General features: G+C 38.7%; 1 protein-coding gene across 1 annotated transcript in view; it reads left to right on the top strand.

Moving 5' to 3' along the window:
• Window positions 1–206: 206 nt before the first annotated feature.
• TTC27 (tetratricopeptide repeat domain 27) overlaps window positions 207–18832 on the top strand; it is a 244492-nt gene continuing 225866 nt past the window's right edge. Inside the window, exons 1-2 of the mRNA XM_044663689.1 lie at window positions 207–294; window positions 14839–15016. Of these exons, the coding sequence (XP_044519624.1) occupies window positions 207–294; window positions 14839–15016 (266 nt within the window). The remainder of the gene's footprint in view (window positions 295–14838; window positions 15017–18832) is intronic.

The following is an 18832-nucleotide window of genomic DNA, read 5'->3' as shown; positions in this document are numbered from 1 at the left end:
GTCAATCCCCTCTCCGCCCCAGAGTGCACCGCGGTACTGTCATGGACGCTCCCTGGAGCTGGTTTTAGCACATGGAACGGGAGCACGTCGGCTTTAGGGGGCCTGGGCTGCAGTGCTAGCGTTCGAAGACTTTTGGGTTTGTTTCCTGCAGTCTCCCGGTGTAGCCTTCCGCAGAACCCTTCGCTGGTGCTCCCTCCAGTGCTGCCATGTGGCCCCCGGAACTGGCGGTGCTGAGGGGCTTCTCCACGGATACGGAGCTGCAGAAGTGGAAACAGGTGGACGTGACTGGCACAGGTGAGGTGGCTCACTGAGCCATGGCCCCTGCCCCGGGAGCAGATGCACAGGCTGCCTGAGGGAGTGACGGGCCTAGACTTCCAACATCACATTTCTAGTGGCCGCCCCCTCCATTCATGCAGCCACCACTTTCTGGTCCTCACCTTGCGACGCAACTATTGTCCACAAACATTTATTCTGCACTTAAAAAGGTCTTGGCATTGATCTTGTTGACTCTCATCTCCCTCCACTCTAAGCCATCCTTCACACAACTGCCAAACTGATTTTCCTGAGGCACGGGGTCTAACCGTATTACCCCCCTACTCAGTGAATTCCAGTGATCTGGAGTTTTTATTAAAGCATAGAGGCAGTAGGGAACTATTGGAACTTTTTGAACAGGGGAATGATATGTCAGCATTGAGAATACGGTTTTCTCAGCTTTGTTAAAGATGTAATGGAGAGTAGAGAGATTTAAGACATTGAGAGAACATTGCTATACATACTTCAGGCCAAAGATCATTTATCTCTAGGATCAAATAAGGTCTCCTCTCACTGGCATTTATTCTCTTAACCTGGCTTTCTCCTGAACTTCCAGTCTTCTTAAACATTATTCCTTTCCATGAATTCTATGATCCAGTCCAACTTTTTTTATTCAGAATCCTGGTATACTACCTCCTACCTCTCTTCTAAATTTTTGCTCTAGCTGTCCTTCTTTCTTGGAATGCAGTCCCTCCGGGACTCCACCTTTCTGAATCTTATATAAATCCTTTCTGGGTCCTAGTTAAGAGTGGCATCCCTAGCCAAACTACTTTTTATTTATTTTGTAAAAATTACTTATATATTTATATATACCCATCTCTCTAGTTAGAATACCAGCTCCTTGAAAGCAGGGACTGTCACTTTTGTTTTATATCTCCAATGCTTAGTGAAATCTCATGATAGGTACTTAATAAAGCTTGATTAGTTGATAAGAGTGGAGGTGATTAAAAGAAAGGAGTTATCCAACACTGAGGGCAAAGACCTGGCCCTTTTCTCTTTCCCATCCCTGGAGTCTGATGCAGATCTTCAGCTTCCACTGTTGGTGGCTTAAAAAAAAAATTTTTTTTTTTTGGGTGGGATGGGGAGGGAAGGCTACCTTTAAGTTTCATTGTTTCTGGCGAAAAAGGATTTTGAGGATGGGATGCTTTGAGATGTACCAAGAAAAGACAAAGTAGAAGCACTTGTAATTTTTAAAAATTTCTTTTCCATGATTCTTGTAGGTGAAGTATAGACAATGGATAGGTTATGATTCAATTCAGCAAGCATTTATTAAGCAACTTTTAGATGAGAGATGCTGTGCGGGACACTTAGGATACAAAGAAAACAAAATGATCCCTTTACATTCCATGTGTGTATGTATGTATGTGTGAAATACTGTACAGAAGTAACTAAATAAATTAATGATAAATATAAGGAGTATGTAGGAGTAGAGACAATATTAGCTGGGGGAAACAGGAAGGGTTACATGTAGGAGGTGGCATTTGAGTTGAGTCTTAAATGGAGCTAAGGATTCTAAGAGTGTGAGAGATTGAATATCTTGGACAAGGAACAACAAATAATCCCAGTTTAGCTAGAATGTGCATGAAATAGAATGCCAAACAAAGAAGTTTTTGAGCCTACTGGCAGTAGGGAGCCATTAGAACTCTGAGCAGGGAGTGACATGGTGAGCTTTGGGAATATTATTTTGGTAGCTATGTTGAGGAGAATGGAGAGATTTAAGTCAATGAATCAAATTAAGAAGATAGAAGGCAAGAGGTGAGGAAGGTCTCAAGTAAGGTGTTGGTTCTGTGAATGTAGAGGAAGGATATAGATGTGAGAGTTGTCATGATGGAAGAACTGACAAAACTTGGCAACCATGTAGATCTGGGGGTAAAGGGATTAGTGGTGGTCCAAAGAGACTTCTTTGATTTTCATTCCTGGGTGAGGGGAAGAGTGATGATGCTTTAAATAGAAAGTTAAAAATAAATAGTTATGGGTTTGGGGTAACAACAACAACAACAAAATATTTTATTGGATGTTAAGTTTGAGATGGTAGCTGTAGGCACTTGGAAGGCCCCCTCTGTCCTAAGCCATCTGATCTTCTTTTATACTAGTTTTCTTGGTGTGTGATTTCATCATTTCCCATGGTCAGTTATCATCTCAATGCAGATGACACAGATCTTCTTGTCCAGGCCTAACCTCTCTCCTGACGTCTAGTCTTGAATTTCCAATTGCTTATTAGACATTCTGGAATTAGATAGATATCCCAGATATATCAACAAGTCTCAAGTCCAAAACTGAGCTTATCCTTATCCCCAAACCCTCACCTTTACCTAACTTCCTTAATATGGTTGAGGGTATCACTGTCTTCCCCAAAGACCTATGTTCGTAACCTAGTTGTCTTCTTCAGCTTTTCCTGTGTCTTCTGTCAATCTGCTGCCAAGGCTTTTTGATCTTACCTTTATAATATCTCTTGCATATGTCTCTTTCTTTCCTTGGACAGGACAACCACCCTAGTACAGGCCCTCACACCTGGACCGTTACAATAACTCACATTGGTCTCCATGGTGCAGTCTTTCTCCACTTGAATCCTTTCTTTACTCTGCTGTCAGAATTGGTCTTCCTAAAATTCTGCTTTGACCTTTTCACCTCTCTACTCAGTAAACTTCAGTGGCACCCTGTCACCTCCAGGATCCTCTGTAGACTTATCTTTTAAAGCCCTTTATAGCTTCGCCCTTTTCTCTATTTTTAGACTTTTTATATCTTACTCCCTCCATGTATATTTTACTTTCTTGCTGTGTATTACAAAAGACCCTCTATCTCCCAACACCAAGTATTTTATTTTATTTCATTTTAAAAAATATTTTTTAGAAAAATTTTCCATGGTTACATGATTCATGTTTTTACTTTCCCTTTCCTCCCTCTTTCATCTCCCCCTCCCCATAGCCGAGGCGCATTTCCACACTGGTTTTAACATGTGTCATCAATCAAGACATATTTCCATATTATTGATAGTTGCATTGGTGTGGTTGTTTCAAGTTTACATCCCCAATCGGGTCTGCATCAATCCATGTGTTTTTCTTCTGTGTTTCCACTCCTGTAGTTCTTCCTCTTAATGTAGGTAGCATTCTTTTCCATAAATCCCTCAGAATTGTACTGGATCATTGCATTGCTGCTAGTACAGAAGTCCATTACATTCGATTTTACCACAGTGCATCAGTCTCTGTATACAATGTTCTTCTGGCTCTGTTCCTTTCACTCTGCATCAATTCCTGGAGGTCTTTCCAGTTCGCATGGAATTCCTCCAGTTTATTATTTCTTTGAGTATAATAGTATTCCATCACCAGCGTATACCACAATTTGTTCAGCCATTCCCCAGTAGAAGGACATACCCACGTTTTCCAGTTTTTTTACCACCACAAAAAGTGCAGCTATAAATATTTTTGTACAAGTCTTTTTTATCTATGATCTCTTTGGGATACAAACCCAGCAATGGCATGACTGGATCGAAGGACAGGCAGTCTTTTAGAGCTCTTTGGGAATAGTTCCAAATTGCCATCCAGAATGGTTGGATCAGTTCACAACTCCACCAGCAATGCATTAATGTCCCAATTTTGCCACATCCCCTCCAACATTTATTACTTTCTCCTGCTATCATTTTAGTCAATCTGCTAGGTGTGAGGTGGTACTTCAGAGTTGTTTTGATTTGCATTTCTCTAATTATTAGAGATTTAGAACACTTTCTCATATGCTTATTGATAGTTTTGATTTCTTTATCTGAAAATTGCCTATTCATGTCCCTTGCCCATTTATCAATTGGGGAATGGCTTGATTTTTTATACAATTGATTTAGCTTCTTGTATATTTGAGCAATTAGACCTCTGTCAGAGTTTTTTGTTATAAAATTTTTTTTCCCAGTTTCCAACACCAAGTATTTTAACTGGCCATTCTCCATACCTTGAATTTTCTCCCTCCTCAGAAGCTTATGGCTTCCCTGACTTCCTTTCCCAGCTTTTGCAAAAACACTTTTCCCCATTTACTGTAATGGTAGTGGCTTTTCTGTGTTGATCTCTGATTTGTCCTGTATACAGCTTGTTGATACACAATTATTTACATCTTGTCTTTCCTATTAGACTGTGAATTTCTTGAGGGCAGACATGGCTCTTTGCCTTTCTTTGCATCCCCTTTGCTTAGCAAAGTGCCTGACACATAGTAGGTTCTCCCCCCCCCCCTTTTGAATTGAAACATTTTATTTAATTAATTGATTTAGAATATTTTTCCATGGTTACATGATTCATGTTCTTCACCCCCCCCCCCCCCCACTGTAGCCAGTGAGTAATTCCACTGGTTGTTCCACATATTCCGCATGTGTCATTGATCAAGACCTAGTTCCATATTATTAATATTTGCATTAGGGTGATTGCTTAGAGTCTACATTCCCAAATCATATCCCCATCGACCCTACATAGTAGGTTCTTAATAAATTCTAATTGACTGAGTGATGACTAGATGTCAGGAGAGACAGGTTTTGTAGAACAGAGATGGTAATTTAACCTACTGATGAAATTACTGTGAAAAGGTGAAGAGAGAGAAAAGAGGATGCAGGGGCAGAGCCTATGAATATACCCATACTTAAGGGGCTGGATATGGATAATCTAGGAAAGGAAACTGAGAAGACTTAACCAAACAAATCACTGACTCAGAAGAATGAAGTGAGATCAGTGTGATAAAACTCTAGAAAGGATCATGGGCACATAGATTTTAGAACTAGAAGGGATTGAGAAGCTCTCTAGTAGAATCTCCTCATTTTACAGATGTGGACCTACAGTCCAAGAAAGTTAAATGAAAAAGAGTATCAAGAAGACCAGTAAAAAAAATAACTGCCAAGTATCAGAAGAAGGCTTTGAATCTAGGTCGATAGAGCTGTCAGGCTCTGGAGAAAACTCATCAACTACTGTCTTTGGAGTCATTAACAACAAAAGAAAATGCTTTTGAAGTTTAATCTTGAATTTCTTTCTTTCTTTTTTTTTTTAAACCCTTAACTTCTGTGTATTGGCTCATAGGTGGAAGAATGGTAAGGGTGGACAATGGGGGTCAAGTGACTTGCCCAGGGTCACACAGCTGGGAAGTATCTGAGGTCGGCTTTGAACCTAGGACTTCCCGTCTCTAGGCCTGACTCTAAATCCACTTAGCTACCCAGCTTCCCCTTGAATTTGTTTCTTAAGTTCTGTAGATTGAAACTGTGTATCCATGTTCCAGTGTAAAAAAGATTGACCTTTTTGAGTCAACTTGTAATCACTGACATCACTCCACAGTTTTTTAATGAAGTCTTTAGTTCTGGAACCAGTTTATTGCCATTTCCAGTACCTATCCAAGTTTGTACTGGTAGACCAACACAATGAGATACCCAGCCAACTAGAAACAGAAATGTGTTCATTATGTCTTTTTCTTTCATTTGAATTTTCCTTTGTGGATTACTGAAACTGAGCATCAATAATCTCTTTGAGTATTGGTTGAAGGAATGGATATATTTTAATTTTAAGGACTAACTGGGTGCCAAGCTAGGTGCTGGGGAGAGAAAGACAATACTTTTCCTAAAAGAGCTTATGTTTTATTGAAAGAAGAGAGAGAGCAATGGTTCACAGATAAGTATATATAGGATGTATTCAAAATAGATATATACTGATTTGAGGGAGAAGGGAAAGGGGAACTAATACCTGGGAGAATTAAGAAACATCTCTCTCTTTTTTTTTTTTTTAATTTTAAACCCTTAACTTCTGTGTATTGACTTATAGGTGGAAGATTGGTAAGGGTAGGCAATGGGGGTCAAGTGACTTGCCCAAGGTCACACAGCTGGGAAGTGTCTGAGGCCGGATTTGAACCTAGGACCTCCTGTCTCTAGGCCTGGCTCTCAATCCACTGAGCTACCCAGCTGCCCCAAGAAACATCTCTTGGAAGAGATGGCACTCAACCTGAGTCTTGAAGGAAGCCAGCAATTCCAAAGGAAAGGATGAGGAGGGAGAGTCTTCCAAGCATGGGAGACCCTGACTAAAGTCATGGGGGTAGAAGATAAAATATTGTGTTCAGGAAAAACAAGTAGTCTAGTTTGACAAGAACATAGTTTGCATGAGGAAGAATCATCCTGGAAAGACTGGCGTTTAAAACCCTTCTCATTCTGGTTTCTGTCTATCCTCGAGGCTTTCTATTTAGTCCTAGAACCCTGAAACTTCCTTAGTAGTGGAGTGGTCAGAACTATGATATGGCAGCCACATGGAAGTTCGACTGGAGAGGAGAGAGAATTGGGGGTTGGATAGATTTCTGGGGTCCACAAATTTGTATGGAACTAAAAAATCCTTACTTTCTTATAATTGGTTTCTTTTGTAATCCTATGTATGCTATTTTATGTATTTAAAACTTGTTCTGAGAAGGGATCCATATGCTTGATGTTGCTGCCAAAGCAGTCCTTGAAATAAAAAAGTTTAGGAACTCCTGTTCTAGAAGGAGAAAGGTTGGTCAACAATGTCAGATTGCTGCAATGAGCAGAGAAGACACATATAGGACAGGATCACTTTCCTTTCTTCAAGAGGGGTGACTAACTTGTTCTGGTTGCCCAGACAACTTCAGTGGGTGGATGGAAGTTGAGGCAAGTTAGGCTTGATGTAAGGAAATCTTCCTAAGATCTGTCTAAAAGTGGAAAAGATAGCCTTTGGAAATAGTAGGTTCCTACTAACTAGAAATTTTCCAACAATGACCGAGTAACTACTTCTCAGGTATGTTATATAGGGGATTGATTCTCTTTCAAGGATGAGTTGCACTAGATAATACTTAAGAAACTTTTCTACTGTGAGATTTTGCAAAAATGAAGCCATAAAAATAAATCAAATAAGGTAGCTATATAATTACTAAGGCTTTTTGGCCTCAGCCCCCTTTTAGTGTTCCTTTGGTCTTTCTCACTTTAATTTATTCCTTTCATCTGTTTTTTCTGTGCACATGATTCCCATCTGTGTTCCTACATTTTCTAAAATTCAGTCCAGCCTTTCCATCAATCAGATATTCATCTGATCAGTATCCTACTCATAATTACATTCTATGTGTATGAAAGCAAATTTGTCAATTTTTCCTCAAAGCTAATCCTCTTATTGACTTGTCCTATTTCTGTTAATGACAGTACCATTCTCTCAGTGGCCTAGGATTAGAACCTTGGGTCTTCATTTTTTCCTTTCCCTCCTTTGTTCATCGTATTTGGCATCCTTCCAGTTATCATAAACTCAGGAGCCATCTTTGAGTCATTACTCTCCTTCACTCCACATATCCATTCATTTGTCAAATGCAGTTGATTCCACTTCCACAGTGTCTTACATCCATTCCCTTCTTACCACTTATATAGATATTACTGTCTGAGGAGCAACTGAAATTTCTTATCTTCTGAGTAGCTAATTCAGGCGGGAATCACTTCTTGCTGGGAAACCAGCACTTGAGTCAGATTTGGGGACTATTGGGCTCACAACATAGTTGGCCGGGGCTGGAGCATCCATCTCTTAGGTAAAGAAACACAAAGCATGAGGCAACTAGGGAATTAAGGTCAGTCTCCAGCTCATCTAAGTAAACACATGTTCTTGGTGCCATGTTCTCATATCAGTCATAGCTGCTGCTGAGGAAGGGGCAAAAATTGCTTATACATTTAAATTTTGTACTCCTTAATGTGTATTCAGGGTCCCTGTGATATAGTCTCAACTTGTCTCCTTCTCTTCCTCCTCCTCCCTCTCTCCCTCCCTCCCTCTGTTCCCCTTTTACAAATGGAGAGATATGATAGTCAAAAGCAACATGAATTGATAGCAAAAGCTCTTTTGTGAAAAATCATAGCAGAGGATGACATAAAATTATAACCAGCATGCCTAACAAGCCAGTGAAAAGCAATTGAGAGGAAAAGGATGTTATAGAGAGCTTAGACAGCACATCCCAAGAGCATTTGAAATTAGAAAGAATGCAACAAAAAGACATGAAATGGGAAAGATCGGCTGGCATTTATAGGATCATGGATTGTATGTGTGGGAGTGCAAGGGAGGAGAAAAAGCACAGTAACTTCTTTGATGTCTGACTATGCTCTACACAGTGCCCTTTTCCTCTGCCTTTGTGAATTTTGGAATAAATTGTGCTGCTTAAGGAAAATCACTTTGGCAGTTGAGTGGAGGATGGACCTGAGCGGGGACAGACTTGTGGTAGGAAGATCAGCCCATAAGTTATTGCAGTAGTCCAGGCATGAGGAGAGAAAGGGACATATGAGATGATGTTATGAAGGTAAAATCGACAGGCCTTGGCACCAAATGGGGGAGTGAGAGATTAAGGAGTTGAGGTTGACACCTAGGTTTCAAGCCTAGATAACTGAGTAGGACTTACTACTATATTCTCCTTTTGACTTTAGACAAGTTATTTCCTTTCCTTATCTATAAAATTAAAGGGTTGGACTAGATAAACACTAAGATACTTTTTAGTTTTCAATCCTATGTTCTTTATTCCAGTCGGTTGTATACATTATTATGAAATTAATCTCCATAAGACACATCTGTTCAAAAGCATTCAATAGCCCTTTATTGCTTATGAATTTAAATTTTGTACTCCTTGGGGTGGTATTCTAAGGCCCTTGTGGTATGGTACTCAACTTGTCTTTCTAACTTTATTTCTCATTCTCATACATAAACCATCTGTTTGAGGTGATCTGTACTACCCATGGCATCCTTATTATGCTGTTTTTTTCCCCCTTTTTTCCATGACTTTGTTCAGGTTTATTTTCTGTTTTAGAAATTCTCTCCTAATGATGTCTCTGAAAATACTGTTCTTTCAAGGCCCCTCCTCCCCCCATCCATAAAGTGGGAAGATTTTATTAGAATTCTTCAAGATTCTTGAAGGCTTGGGAGAGTGTCAACAGAAGGACAACAAGGATGTGTGGGACCTTGAATTCAGGTCATATAGTTTGGTTGATGGAATTTTTCAGCCTAGAGAAGAGCAGGGTGTGGGTTGGGAGGAGTGAGGTTTGGGGTGCTCTGAGGGGGGGGGGAGTAGAAACAGGATAACTATGAATTTGAAAGACTTTTCACTGCATAGAGTAGGCCTGTTTTACTTGACCTCAAAGGGCAGAGCTAGGAACAATGAGTGGAAATTGCAGAAAGGCAAATTTTGGTGTAATGTCAAGAAAAACTTCCAAAAAAATGAGTTATCCAAAAGTGAAACATGCTTCTTTGGAAGAGTACAGGGTGTGAGCAGAGTGCTTTTAAGCCCAAGCTGCATGACCGCTGTGTAGGGGAGGCTATGGCCCATTTTGTGTTGGGTGGGGCAGACTATGGCCCCTGGGACCTTTCCAGGTCTCAGATTCTTTGGAACATCTTGTGTTTTTATGAATGAGCACTTCCTGAGTCCTCTGAGCCAGGAGCAATAGACATCCCTTTCCTCAGAGCTGATGTAAATCTGTTTCTACCTCTACCTAGTATATAGTCTTCCTTCTATCAATGTCCTGCATGTTAGCTCTGCATGTTCCAGTGCTTTCTACAGTTATACATGCTCTTGACATATGCTGCACTGTTTTATTGGAATTTTGGGGTCTTTGTACTACATTTCCCATGAGCCCACTGGCTTCCTATCTTACATGATGACGTAGACAGTTACATAATGACGTAGAAAGGAGGATAAAATTGGGGGCCTGGACTTGCACTTTCTCTTTGCTATCTATCCATGATGGAGGTGGCAGGCAAGGCGTGTGATCTTTTAAACTGACTTAGCTAGTTTGGCACGTGGCTTCATTTTCTAATGGCTACCAATAAATCTTTTAAAACCATAATATTTTTAAAGCTCTCCTTTTATATTCATTTTATTTTTTACAGCACAGTACACCTGCACATGTTACATAGGGAATTTACATAGGCCTCTACATATATAAATCACTTTGCAAATCTTAAAGCATCGTATAAGTGCTTATTCTCCCTGGTATTTTATAAGATTTTTGAGTTTGGAGGCTATATTTTATTTATCTTTGTGTCAAGAGGCAAATTGGGATAGGGGAATTGGGAAAGACCAGTATTCAACTCCTTCCTGTGAAAATCACAAACTCTTTGTTTACTTGTTTAAAATGGGAACAGTAAGACCTGTAGTATCTGCTGCAATGGGTTGTTATATGGATAGAATGATCTTAACAGCAATAATAACACTAACATTTATGTGGTGCTTTCATTCACATGCTGACATGGTGCCCTTTAACTATATGGACTTATATTCAAGACTTTTCTTAGTTTTATAGCAGTGATGGGCAACCTTTTGAACTTGATATGTCAAAATTCACCAAAAAACCGAGCATAACTTGGGTGGTGTGTCACTTCAAGAAAAAAACCATATTTTGGTGATATTTATAGTTTAAATAATAAAAATGTATAATTGTAATGTATAGCTATATTTAATAAACCAAAATAGGTAAATTAATATAGGTAGGATTGTCATCTATAGTGCACAGAGTGTCTACACTACACTACAGCAAATGTTTCATCCTTGGCATGCGGCCACATGTCATTGAAAATGGCTACGTATGTTAGTACTAACACGTGTGTCATAGGTTTGCCATCACCATTTTATAGATAATGCTTTATGATTTTGTGGCATATGACAAGTTGCTTTCCTGAAAGGGACACATGCCAATTTTTTATGAATTTACCTTGAAATTTGTAGAAAGAGGTTAGTACCTAGGAAGTTGTATTTGCAAAGTCTTACATTAGCTTTCTGAGTAGAACTTTGGGACTGATTAGTTTATTAATAAAACTCAGCCTACTGAGCCAGGCCTGTCCCCCCTTGAACTATCCCTTAAGTTCACCTCTCAGCATCCTATTCCTTCCTCTTTGATTCATTATCATCACCCCTTGGCTAACCTCTCTTGTCCCCTTACCCCTTTCTAGCTCAGCTCTAATCTTCTGTGGGCTTGGGCTTTAGGTTCCCTCTTTACAAAACCTTTCACTGGGTCTTGTGGGACCCCATTCAGTTGGTTTTTTCTTTTTGAAGGTCATATTCTTTTTCATATAATCCATGACCACCAATGATTTGTTTCTTGACAGCATAGGTGAGAAAACAGAGCAGTAACTCATCTTGATGAAAATTTTTGGATGCTAAGGATATAGCAGAAAATATCCATGTAGATGCTGATATTATTTTCAAGGAAACAGCTAAAATTTCTTGCTCTGAATCTCGTCTTTGCAGGTGACAATAGTCAATATTACTTCCAAGATTCCACACGAAGTCTCCTGTTCCTGTGGATTTTTCCTAGGCTCCTTTTCTGATCATTTTTCTCCATAACCATCTGGGCCTTACTGTCTCACTGGAAGTGAGGGTTATTATCACTAGTAGGTATACTCCTGTCCACAATGGAGCTAAGATAGGTAGTGCCCAGGGAAACTCTGGGTGGATGGAACCATGAATGTCTACTCAGAAGGATTCTGGCTTAAATTCCAGGGGATCATGTGGATGGAATTAATTGTTCATTCTGTGGCTTCTTTATTTCTCTTTGTGAATTTCCCATAAACATTGTGAGTCTTGGTAAATAGTGGTGGGCAGCTGCCCACAAACACTGTTTATGGATAAGGCCCTCTACATAAGGACTAAAGTGGTGTTTGATGCCCACTGGGTAGGGAATGACATCTTCCTTATCGTGTCTGGCTGTGTGATCCAAGGAAGGTGCCCTTGCAGTCAGGCCCTGAGTGCCAGTGTGAGGCAGTCCATGCTGCCGGCCTGAGGCATATAAGCCCAGAGCAAGGCCAGCAGCCCTGGCCGGCTTGGGAGTCCTGGTATGGGGCAGTCTAGGCGGCTCCAGCCCCATGCAGTTGTGAGGGAACTTCTCCAGGTTCCCACCTGTTCACATTGACTGAAAGCTGGCTTTTTCTGCTTGACGCCCTTTTTCTGACATCTTAGAGCTTCCTTTTAAAAAGCTTTCTGAACCCTCTCTTCTCCCCCCCCAGTACTCTTTCCCAGCTAGCCTATTTCCTTGTAGACAGAGCTCTAGGCAAAGCTAACACCACTTATTTATTTATTTGTTTGTTTGTTTATTTATTTAGGATATTTTTCCATAGTTACATGATTCATGATTTCCCTCCCCTTTCCTCCCCCTTCCTGGAGCTGATAAGCAGTTCCATTGGGTTATACATGTTTTATTGTTCAAAACCTATTTCCATGTTATTCATATTTGTAGTAGCGTGATCTTTTAACTTCTAAATCCTAATCATATCCCCATTAACCATATGATCGATCATATAATTTTCTTCTGCATTTCTGCTCTTCTCACAGTTCTTCCTCTGGATGTGGATAGCTTCTTTCTCATAAGTTCCTCTGGATTTTCCTGGATCATTGCATTACTGCTAGTAGAGAAGTCCATTATGTTCAATTCTACCACAGTGTGTCAGTCTCTGTGTATAATGTTCTCCTGGTTCTGCTCCTTTCACTCTGCATCAATTCTTGGAGGTCATTCCAGTTCACATGGAATTTCTCCAGTTCATTATTCCTTTGAGCACAATAGTATTTCATCACCAACAGATACCACAATTTGTCCAGCCATTCCCCAATCGATGGACACCCCCCTCCCCAATTTTCCAATTTTCCAATTTTTTGCCACCTCAAAGAGCTTGGCTATGAATATTTTTTTGCACATGTATTTTTTTCCTTATGATCTCTTTGGGGTACAAAGCCAGCCGTGGTATGGCTGGATCAAAGGGCAGGCATTCCTTTAAAGCCCTTTGGGCATAATTCCAAATTATCCTCCAGAATGGTTGGACAAATTCACAACTCCACCAGCAACTAACAACACTTCTTAAAGCATCACTCAGGAATGTAAACTCTTCCAACATATTACCAGCATATAGACCACGAATATAACTCTTAGCTCTATAAGGACTCTAGAATAGAGTTAAGCTGGTGGTGTGCTAGTGAGATTGTTGGACCTGAAGTCAGGAAGATGCGAGTTCACATCCTGCCATGGACATTCACTTGCTGTGTGACCCTGGAAAAGTTGCTTCATCTCTGCCTGCCCCAGTTTCCTTATCTGTAAAATGGGGTTTATAATAGCACTTACCTTGTAGGGTTTTTGTGAGTATCAAATGAGATATTTCTAAATCTCTTAACACAATATCTTTTACATAGTAGGTGTTTAATAAGTGCATGTTCCCTTCCTTTACATTTTTTAAGCACTCATCAGATAATTCATCTAGGAAATATCACCTTTGTTATTAGGGATCAGTTAAATTCCTTTGTCTTTTCTTCCCTTTGTCTCCTTCCTGCCTTATTTTTTTACCCTACTTTACTGTTCTTCTCTGTGTTATAAACTCCTTCCTCTTAAAGTAGAATGCAAACTCCTTGAAGGCAGGACTTTTTTTTGGCCTCTATATCTGTTTCCTGCCACAAATACAAAAGGCACTTGAGAAAGGAATCATAAGCTGGAGGAATTCCATGTAAACTGGAACAACCTCCAGGAATTGTTGCAGAGCGAAAGGAGCAGAACCAAGAGAACATTGTACACAGAGACTGATACACTGTGGTGCAATTGAACATAATGGACTTCTCCTAGCAGCAATGCAATGAACCAGGACAATTCTGAGAGAATTATGAGAAAGAATGCTATCCACATCCAGAGAAAGAACTGTGGGAGTAGAAATGCAGAAGAAAAACATATTTTTTAATTTTTTTAAAACCCTTACTCTTCCTTCAGTAGAGTGGTAAGGGCTAGGCAATGGGGGTCAAGTGACTTGCCCAGGGTCACACAGCTGTGAAGTGTCTGAGGCCAGATTTGAACCTAGGACTCCCATCTCTAGGACTGGCTCTCAATCCACTGAGCAGAAAAGGCACTTGATAAAAATATAGCAAATTGAACTGAGTTTTCAGCAGTCTTATTCCTGAAGATAACCACTTGGGGAAGGTGGAGAGTAGGATGGAGTAAGAGAATTATAGTTTTTTCCCCACCAATTGGGAATAGGTCATTGAAAGAACTTTGATTTGACAAAATGTTTCTCATGTGGATGGTGGTGCTTTTGTTTTCAAAGTTTATGATTATGAGGTAGATTTAAAGAAAAATTACTTGAAAATTGTCCCTTTTCTTTAACAGTAATAAAAAATACTTAGACCATAGACTAATTTTTTTTAAACCCTTAACTTCTGTGTATTGGCTTATAGGTGGAAGAGTGGTAAGGGTGGGCAATGGGGGTCAAGTGACTTGTCCAGGGTCACACAGCTGTGAAGTGTCGGAGGCTGGATTTGAACCTAGGACTCCCATCTCTAGGACTGGCTCTCAATCCACTGAGCTACCCAGCTGCCCCTTAGACCTTAATTTTTAATTTGCAATTCATGGTAGCTATAATGTGGTGGTAGCTTTTTTATTTTGGGAGATATAGCACAGGATGATGTTAATATGCCCATTATTTTATGGCTGATGAATATACACAAAATATAGATTCTCTGATTTTTTGATTTCTTAAAATGTCAGATGATCACATCACTTTTACCAACTTATTTTATTATTTCTTTGAATTACAGATAGTGGATCATTTTTACAGTTGCTACTAGAAGGGAACTATGATGCCATTTTTCTAAATACAGTTATCCAAAACATTTTTACTACACCCATGTTGAAAGAGGAGAAGATTGACAGCTACCTGGAAAAGCAGATTCTCACATTCTTGGACTGTTCAGGAGATTCCTATAAAACTGAAAGGTAGGAGGAGTTCTTTCTCTCTTTCTTTTTTTTAAATGCAGTTGTCAGTGTTTTATATAGTTATTTTATATATTTTATATAGAATTTTATATAGTTAACCAGTGTAAAAGTTGTTTTTATTTTTTAATTTTATGTCTATTCCTTTTATTTTATTTTTTTTAATTACATGTAGAAACAATTTTCAACAATTGTTTTCTGACATTTTGAATCCAAATTCTCTCCCTCCCTCTCCACCCCCTTCCCTGAGAGAGTAAGTAAATAATTTAACATAATTTCAGTATAGAAAATTGTTAATGTTTTTTAAAAAATTTATTTTAAATAGCAAATTTCCACATAAGTTTTCCAAAGTCATATGATCCATAATATCTCCGGCAGAAGCTGACAAGCAATTCAATCTAGATTACACATGTATTATCTTGCAAAAGTTATTTCCATATTATTCATTTTTATAAGTGAATAATCTTAATAAAACCAAAACTCCAAAATATATATATACCCATATAAACAAATGATAAATCATATGTTTTCATCTGTATTCCTACTCCAAAAATTCTTTCTCTGAGGATGGATTGCATTCTTTTTCATAAGTCCTCAGAATTGTCCTGGATCATTGTATTGCTGTTAGTAGCAAAGTTTATCCCATCTGATTGTTCCACAATATTATAGTTACTTTGTATAATGATATCCTGGTTCTGCTTATTTCACTCTGCATTAGATCATGTAGGTCTTTCCAGCTCTTTCTGAAATTATCCTGTTCATTATTCCTTATAGTACAATAGTATTCCATCACCATCATATACCAGTCATATTCAGTCAATCCCCAATTGAGGGGCATCTCTTTAGTTTCCAATTTTTTTCCACCACAAAAAGAACAGCTATAAATATTTTTGTACAAACAGGTCCTTTCCCATTTTTAAAAATCTCTTTGGGATACTGACCCATTAGTGGGGTCAAAAGGTATGTATTCTTTTAAAGCTGTTTGGGCATAATTCCAAATTGCCCTCCAGTAGAAAATTCTTAATGTCAATCACATTTTTCATCATTTTACTTGGGTCTCAAAGTGCTGCCTAATGATCTCAGTTTGAGATTTCTTCAGCATCTGACCTAGATTTTATTTTGATGCTTTGGTTCAGGATAAGAGTCACAGACTGTACTCTTCAGGTACACATTTATTGAACAAAATGTCAGCTCTGTTTTGTCCTCCTTTTGCACTGAGACACATATTCTATATCAAGTAAAAGGAAAAAGCATGTCCCTTTGGTTGCCTTCAAAAAATTTGGTTGTCCTGGTGCTCTGTTATCTTTTGCACCCAGTTTTCCCTGAGGGTTTATTAAAAATCAAAAGTAATTATTTTAATTTTAATTTTTTCTGATTTTTTAAACATTTATTAATAATCATTTTTAACGGTTACATGATTTATGCTCCTACTTTCCCCTTCACCCCCCGCTCTCCCTCCACCCATGGCCGATGCACATTTCCACTGGTTTTGTCATGTGTCCTTGATCAAGACCAATTTCCAAATTCTTGGTGGTTGCATTGGTGTGGTAGTTTCGAGTCCACATCCCCAATCATGTCCACCCCGACCCATGCGTTCAAGCAGTTGCTTTTCTTATATGTTTCCTCTCCTGCAGTCCTTCCTCTGAATGTGGGTAGCATCTTTACCATAAATCCCTCAGAATTGTCCTGGGTCATTGCATTGTTGCTGGTACAGAAGTCCATTACATTCGATTTTACCACAGTATGTCAGTCTCTGCGTACAAAGTTCTTCTGGCTCTGCTCCTTTCGCTCTGCATCAGTTCCCGAAGGTCTCTCCAGTTTGCTTGGAACTCCTCCAGTTTATTATTCCTTTTAGCACAATAGTATTCCATCACCCGCATATACCACAGTTTGTTCAGCCATTCCCCAATTGAAGGACATACCCTCCTTTTCCAGTTTGTTGCCACCACAAAAAGCGCAGCTATAAATATTTTTGTACAAGTCTGTTTATCTATGATCTCTTTGGGGTACAAACCCAACAATGGTATGGCTGGATCAAAGGGCAGGCATTCTTTTATAGCCCCTTGAGCATGATTCCAAATTGCCAGCCAGAATGACTGGATCAGTTCACAACTCCACCAGCAATGCATTAATGTCCCAATTTTGCCAAATCCCCTCCAACATTCATTACTCTCCCCTTCTTTCATTTTAGCCAATCTGCTAGGTGTGAGGTGATACCTGAGAGTTGTTTTGATTTGCATTTCTCTAATTTGGAGAGATTTGGAACACTTTCTCATGTGCTTATTGATACTTTTGATTTCTTTACCTGAAAATTGCCTATTCATGTCTCTTGCCCATTTATCAATTGGGGAATGGCTTGATTTTTTATACAATTGCTTTAGCTCCTTGTATATTTGAGTAATTAGACCCCTGTCAGAGTTTTTCGTTATAAAGATTTTTTCCCAATTTGTTGTTTCCATCCTGATTTTGACTACATTGTTTTTGTTTGTACAGAAGTTTTTTAGTTTAATATAATCAAAACCATTTAATTTACATTTTGTAATTTTCTCTAACTCTTGCTTGGTTTTAAAATCTTTCCTTTCCCAGAGATCTGACAAGTATACTATTCTGTGTTCACTTAACTTATTTATAGTTTCCCTCTTTATATTCAAGTCGTTCACCCATTCTGAATTTATCTTGGTGTAGGGTGTGAGATGTTGATCTAAACCTAATCTCTCCCATATTGTTTTCCAAATTTCCCAGCAGTTTTTGTCAAATAGTGGATTCATGTCCCAAAAGTTGGGCTCTTTGGGTTTATCATAAACTGTCTTGCTGATGTCATTTACCCCAAGTCTATTCCATTGATACTCCTCTCTGTCTCTTAGCCAGTACCATATTGTTTTGATGACTGCTGCTTTATAGTAAGTTTAATATCTGGTACTGCTAGGCCCCCTTCCTTCACGTTTTTTTTTTCATTATTTCCCTTGATATTCTTGATCTTTTGTTATTCCAAATGAAATTTGTTATAGTTTTTTCTAATTCAGTAAAGAAGTTTTTTGGTAGCTTGATAGGTATGGCGCTAAATAGGTAAATTAATTTGGGTAGAATTGTCATTTTTATTATGTTAGCTCGTCCTACCCATGAACAATCAATGGCTTTCCAATTGTTTAGATCCAGTTTTATTTGTTTGGAAAGTGTTTTGTAGTTGTTTTCATATAATTGCTGTGTTTGTTTTGGTAGATACATTCCTAAGTATTTTATATTGTCTAGGGTGATTTTAAATGGTGTTTCTCATTCTCCTTCTTGCTGCTCTAGTGTGTTGGAAATGTATAGAAATGCTGATGATTTATGTGCATTTATTTTGTATCCTGCAACTTTGCTAAAGTTGTTGATTATTTCTACAAGCTTCTTAGTTGATTCTCTAGGATTTTTTAAGTATACCATCATATCATCTGCAAAGAGTGATTACTTAGTCTCCTCCTTGCCTATTTTGATACCTTCAATTTCTTTTTCTTCTCTAATTGCAACTGCTAGTGTTTCTAGTACTATGTTGAATAATAGAGGTGATAATGGGCATCCTTGTTTTACTCCTGATCTTATTGGGAAGGCTTCTAATTTATCCCCATTGCATATGATGTTTGTTGATGGTTTTAGGTATATACTGTTTATTATTTTTAGGAAAGGTCCTTCTATTCCTATACTTTTCAGTGTTTTCAATAGGAATGGATGCTGTATTTTGTCAAAGGCTTTTTCAGCATCTATTGAGATGATCATGTGATTTTTGTTTGTTAGACTATTGATATGGTCAATTATGTGGATGGTTTTCCTAATGTTGAACCA

Source organism: Gracilinanus agilis, chromosome 2 (assembly GCF_016433145.1).
Source record: "Gracilinanus agilis isolate LMUSP501 chromosome 2, AgileGrace, whole genome shotgun sequence".
NCBI classification, from domain to species: domain Eukaryota; kingdom Metazoa; phylum Chordata; class Mammalia; order Didelphimorphia; family Didelphidae; genus Gracilinanus; species Gracilinanus agilis.
The sequence above is the reverse complement of the archived record's forward strand: the minus strand, read 5'-3'. Positions and strand labels throughout refer to the sequence as shown.